Source organism: Octodon degus, unplaced genomic scaffold (genome assembly GCF_000260255.1).
Source record: "Octodon degus isolate 3935 unplaced genomic scaffold, OctDeg1.0 scaffold00033, whole genome shotgun sequence".
In the NCBI taxonomy this organism is placed as follows: domain Eukaryota; kingdom Metazoa; phylum Chordata; class Mammalia; order Rodentia; family Octodontidae; genus Octodon; species Octodon degus.
In genome coordinates this window covers 8,010,024-8,016,296 of record NW_004524609.1, presented here as the reverse complement: position 1 = coordinate 8,016,296, position 6,273 = coordinate 8,010,024, and the positions used below count along the sequence as shown (strand labels likewise).

General features: G+C 42.4%; 1 protein-coding gene across 1 annotated transcript in view; it reads left to right on the top strand.

Annotated features, from left to right (window-relative positions):
- The window catches only part of Abca8 (ATP binding cassette subfamily A member 8), a 96,542-nt gene that overhangs the window by 85,687 nt on the left and 4,582 nt on the right, over positions 1-6,273 (top strand). The window contains exons 36-37 of the mRNA XM_023713973.1: positions 1,091-1,210; positions 1,420-1,560. Coding sequence (XP_023569741.1) covers positions 1,091-1,210; positions 1,420-1,560 — 261 coding nt within the window. The remainder of the gene's footprint in view (positions 1-1,090; positions 1,211-1,419; positions 1,561-6,273) is intronic.

The window sequence follows — 6,273 nt, the reverse complement described above, 5'->3', positions numbered from 1 at the left end:
TCTCTCTCTCTCTCTCTCTCTCTCTCTCTCCTCTTTCTCCTTGCTCTCATTTAACCATCTGGGTAGCACTGAACTCCATCCTAAACTCTATTTTCAAATGTAATTTTTTTTCTTTTTTTTTCTTTTTTTGTATTTTAGGGAAGGGTCTACAGGGTGTTCAGGGTCTCTCGTAGTGATCCACCTGTTTACAGACTCCCAGGAGCTGGGATTACAGGCACGCGCCACCACACCCAGTCTCAATGGCCTTCTCAGCATGCCGCAGGGGGCGGGGCCAGCGCAGCAGGCCTGGGGACCGAAACCTCCAGCCCTTGTGCCTGCTTGCAGGTGCTTTAATCTACTGAGCTATTTGGCCAGCCCCAAATTTAATTTTTGACACAGGTCTCCTTAAGTTACCCAGGCTGGCCTCAAACTTGCGATCTTCCTGCCGCAGCCTCTCCAGGAGCCAGGATTACAGCCCTGTGTCATTGCCCCCACTCCCAGACTAAAATGTTTCTTAATGTGGAAAACAACCATTAATGTAATTAATAAAACTAATTCTTTGGAGGAAAAAATCTTTATGTTTGAGGCTAACAAGACACACTTTTGCACCACAGTCGCAAGGCAGCCAGGACCTGTCCTGAGATCAGCGCTTCTTTTTATTTTATTTATGCATTTTGGTGTTTTTGAGACAGAGTCTCACTGTGCAGTGCAGGCTGGCCTTGAGAGACCAGTACTTCCCACTAGGTGCTAGACGTTGTCGCCCTTGGGTGCATGCACTGTGCACTCAGTTCCTTCCCCAGAGGCTGAGACGACACCTCTGAGTCCTGTGTCACTCTTTCCCCGCCACGTAGCCTTTGTTTACACAGCCCTCTCTGTGTCTCCCACCACAGATGCTGTAATACATCTTTTGCTCTGTGAGCTCTGCTCTGCACCCATGCTGTGGGGAAACAGCTGTCACCTGGCTAGACCAGATTCCTCCCCTCTGCCCTCTGTAAGGTCCTCCCTTGCTTAATCTCCTCTGCTAATTATCCATAGGCAAGCCAGATAAGAATTCTGTTCTCTATCTGATTTAGTAAATGATTTCCTATTGAAAATATCCTCTTAACCACAGGCAGGCAATCCGGGCCACCATCAGAAACACAGAGAGGGGCGCCCTCCTGACGACCCACTACATGGCAGAGGCCGAGGCCGTGTGTGACCGTGTGGCCATCATGGTGTCGGGACGGCTGAGGCGAGTGCCCGTCCTGAGCACGTTCCCAACCTTGGGGTACATGGCTGGGAGTTTGGGTCTGTGGACAGAGAGAGGTCGATGTGACTGGCCAGAGCCGATGCCCTGTTTGGCTACACAGATCAGAGACTGTGTTAGCAACCAGTCGTGGTTTAGATTGCAATATGCCTTTTTCCCTTTTCTTTTATGACCTCGTTCTCCTTTGACCTCAGGTGTATCGGCTCCATCCAACACCTGAAAAGCAAATTTGGCAAAGATTACCTGCTGGAGATGAAAGTAAAGACCCCCACCCACGTGGAGCCCCTCCACACAGAAATCCTGAGGCTCTTCCCCCAGGCAGCTCGGCAGGAAAGGTAAAACTGGCTCCCGCTTTTGTTCTGGTACCAAGATCCCATTTTTCCATAGCAGTTACATTGACTTGTAGTGTTTTGAGAAAGAAACCCCCAAGAATTATTTGTTGGATACCACAGAAAGTACTAGAGAAAGCTGATGTAAAGGCTAAAGTCACACATGTTGTGGTCCTGCTGTGTGCCACGTACCACCAGGCTTTGTGACATCTTACTTAATCCTCACAGAGACTTCTCAGTGTTAGACTGTTGTGTGATGACTTCAAACGCCTTCATGAGTTTCTAGCTTTTTTTTTTCCAGTTTATCAATTTGATTTATTCTTTTTTTTCAGAATTTTATTGATAATCAGATAGCAATGAGACAGTTTCAAATCAAATCGGAAGTACAGATTCAACAAATAACACACTGCATATATTTTTCTTAGTGGTTAATTGCTGTACAAGATGTGGACTTGAGATCCTATTTGCAAACACCATTAGAACAAATCATTCTATTCATTAAGAGAATGCAACTATATATCTATCCTAACCAGTTTAAATACACAGATACAAAATGGACATTCATCTGTATACCCCTTTTTTTCTAAGTTCCGTTATTGAATATTATAGGTGTGTAAACTCAGCAAAATATTCTAAAAGAGTCCAGTAGCCCATAATAGCATTGGGTCTTCTGTTTAACTGGCAATGTCAGAAATTATTGACCTGAGTCCCCCACAGCTCAACATAACAGCATGGCTTTACTTCCTATATTTCGTCTTCATACTTTTCTACTGGATGGTTAAGACCAAGGTAAAGCAGGACCTGTGCAACAAGAGTTGTAGCTTTTGGGTCTGAGAAGGTCAATGAAATCCCCTCAGGATTTATCCTGAGATCCTGTACCTCAGATTGTAGAACCTTTGTCAGTGTCAGCCATGTGGATGAGTCACGGCTATTGCTTGACCAATGTGCTCTCTGTGAAAGCCTGAGAGAATGTTTTCTCTCCATGTGACTCTCCTTAGGCACACTCTCCATCATTGATCACTTTCCTCTTTGGCCCCATAATCTCCTTGATCAGAACATTTGGGACACTACCGAGTGACATGACGTTACAGTACAAGTTCTCATATGTCCTGAGTCTTAATTGACCTTAGAAGGCTAGGGCCAAACTGTTGGCTTTCCTTGTAGCCCTAGTTTCTAGCCTTTAAGATGAGCATCACAAATGATCAATTGGCAGTATGATAATGAAATTGGCAGGGAGAACAAGTTGAGGTCACATGACTAAGCTAACACCTGCTAGCTAAGACAGATGTCAAGATAATTATTTTGCTTGAAATTTATTAGTCTTTGGAGATCTATATAAATGCCATACTGATGCCGTCCTACTGAAAGCTGCAAAGCAAATCTCAAAAAACAACATTTAAGTTCCTTTTTCACACCTAGAACTTACTGCAGAAGAGATGATTCAGGAGTTAGGAGAGAAACAAAGACAAGGAGCGAAAATATGTTGTACAGCAGAACATAAATATAAAATCAGTGCCATAACTCATGGGCAGCCCCTGACTGAACAGAAATATGTAATAAACAGGCAGAGAGTGACCAAAATGCCTGAGAACAGTTGCCCCACAGCTATCTAAAACAGCGATGTCTTATGAAATAAAGCTTCAGCTTCTGTGATTTTCAGATGAAGACAAGATCAACATTTCTCTGAGAAATAAATTATTTTTATATTAATTTTATTGAGAAAAAGTAGCAATGAGACGGTTTCAAACAGGCTAGTAGCACAGTTACAATAATTAATACATTACATATTGTTGTCTTTGTAGTAGTTATTCATAGTACAAGATGCAGACATGATGTCTTGTCTAAACACTATTAGTTCAAACCTTTCTTCTCATTGAACTAGGAGAAAGTAGCTGTATATCTATGCTATTTTGTATCTGCAGATTTTTTTTCACTACAAAATGGTCCTTCATTTATATCCCTCTTTTTTGTTTACTTTTGTTAGAGATGGGTGTTCCATTGCCATTCATATATTGTAGGTGCCTGAATTCAGCAAAGTAATCTAATATAGTCCAGTAGTCTATAATAGTAGTGGGTTATCGGTAGGACTGGCAATGTCAGAAGTTGCTGATTGAGCCTTTTACAGTTCAGCATATTAATATGGCTTTACTTTTTATACCTCATTTTTATACCTTTCTGCTGAATGATTGAGACCAAGATAAAGCAAGACCTATGTAACAAAAAATGTAACTTTCCTATCTGACAAGGTGTCAAATCCCCTCAGGACTTACCCTGAAACCCTGTACTGCAGTTTGTAGATCTTTGTCAGTGTCAGCCATGTGGATGAGTCACGGCCATTGCTTGACCAATGTGCTCTCTGGGAAAGTTTGAGAGAATGTTTTCTCTCAATGTGACTTTTATTAAAAATTTACCAGGGCGGACATTATCTGAGGATGAGCATGTGCTCGCCACCTCAGAAGGTCGATTATGTTATTCTCCTTTAGGAGAATAGGCATGCATGTCATGAAAGATGCACCTAGGTTTCAAACTGGCTGAGAAACATTAAGAAGCTACATAGCTTCAGAACCTACTTGGAGAATGAAGTCGGGGCATAGATGTTCAGCCTAGAAAGTAAGGTGGAAGGCATTTGGGGAAAACTTCCAAAGGCATCTGACTGCACCTACGTGCTTCCACTCGAGAAGCCGAGGACACAGAGCTGAGGGTCTCTCCCTTGCCCCAGCCCTCCTTGTGCACCGCCTCCTTTTGATTGTTGATTCACCCTAGGGTCTTTGCTTACACCAAGGAAACTACAGCAGTAAAGGCCGAGATGAACAGTTAGAGTGGGCAAAATGATAGGTTCTGGTATAACGACAGACCCATGCAAGAAAACAGAGATGAATAAGTAAATAAATTCCCATATACGTGATCATTTCCTTTTCAACTTCTCTGTGCACAACAGTCAAGAAGAGAAAGCTAGTCGCTGCAACAAATGACACTGAGCAAACTGGGTACCCTTACGCAAAAGAATGGAATTAGGCGCTAACACATACCATACACTAAAGTCAGCTGAAAAGGGATTAAAACTTACATGAGATCTGAAACTGTAAAACTCATGGAAGAAAATTTAACAGAGGAACTTCATGACACTGGTCTTGGAAATGAGTTAATAAATAGGACACCAGAATCATGAGCAAAGAACCAAAAACAAAAATAAGATAATCTAGTTGAAAAAGCTTCTACACAGCAAAGGAATGGAGGAAAAATACCACCGACAGAATGATAGCACTATTTGCAAATGATGTAGCTGATAAGGCGTGAATGTCCCAAATACACACGAAATGCTAGTATACCAGTAGCGAATGATAACAATGTAAACTGAATCACCTGATTTAAAAATGGACGAAAAAGGCCAGCCACGTAGCTCAGAGGATTAAAGCACCTGCTTAGGCTGATGCAGGGACCAGGGTTCAATCCCCAGGGTGCCATGCCAGCCCCTCTTCCCAGGGGGCACCCTGAGAGGGTGGCTGAGACCGGGCATGGTGATATGTGCCTGTAATCCCGGCGCTTCGGAGGCTGAAAACAGGAAAATCACTATGAGTCTGATGTATGTACTGATGTATGTACTGAAACCCTGTAGACTGTGTACTAAATACATAAAAAATAAATAAATAAAATAAAATAAAAAATGGGTGAATAAACAGATATTTCTACAGAAGAACCCTACAAACAACCATAGGGCATGTCAAAAAACTATTCAGTGTCACTAGGAATCAGAGAAATGCAAATCAAAACCACAATGAGCTATCACGTCACCCATTAGACTGGCAATAGCGTAAAAAAGAATGAAAGAGGCTGGGGAGATAGCTCAGTGGTCTAAGTGCCTGCCTGGCAAGCGCAGGGACATGCGTTCGATCCCCAGTACCACATGTTGTGCTGGCCTGAAACCAGGTGTGACAGCACACACCTGTAATCCCAGTGCCGAGAAATCTAAGACAGGAGGATCACTATAAGGCTGAGCTGTGTAATGAGACCTTGTACCAAATAAATAACTTGTTTAGAAAAACGAATGAGAGGGCCTTGGAAATAGCTCAGTAAAATAAGCACTTGCCGGGCAAGTGCAAGGGCCTGAGTTCAATCTTTGGTTCCACAAAAAAAAAAGGAAAAAGGAATGAGAGAAACAAAAATCATTGGTAAATATGTGGACACACTGAAGCATTTGCACCCCGTGGGTGGGAATGTAAAGTGCTGCAGCCGTGTGAGGGTTTCTCAAAAAACTTAAACATAGAATTAGGGAATCGCTGTTGTGGGCACAAGTTCAAAAGAACTGAAATCAAGGTCTCAAAGAGGTACCTGCACATCCACGCTTATCCCAGCACTATTTGCAATAACTACGATACACAAAAAAGGTTAGTGTCCGCTGGCTGATAAATGAACTGCAAAATGCGTTCCATTCATACGCTGGAATGCCATTCAGCCTTCTAAAAGAAGGAAATTTTCGTTTTTAAAAATAATAAATAACAAAAGGAAGGAAATTCTGCAGTAGGTAGCAGCCTGGAGGAACCTGGAGGATTTGTGTTGAGTAAAATAGATCAGAGACATTATTACCCTACAACATGGGCTGTTGAGCTTAGCATCAGTATCTGTCTGAATATCAAACGCCTTAGACATACCATGGAACAGGTATTTTCCCTCAATCATTGATATGCTAAACTTTAAATCCCTATAGAATGTGAAAAAATA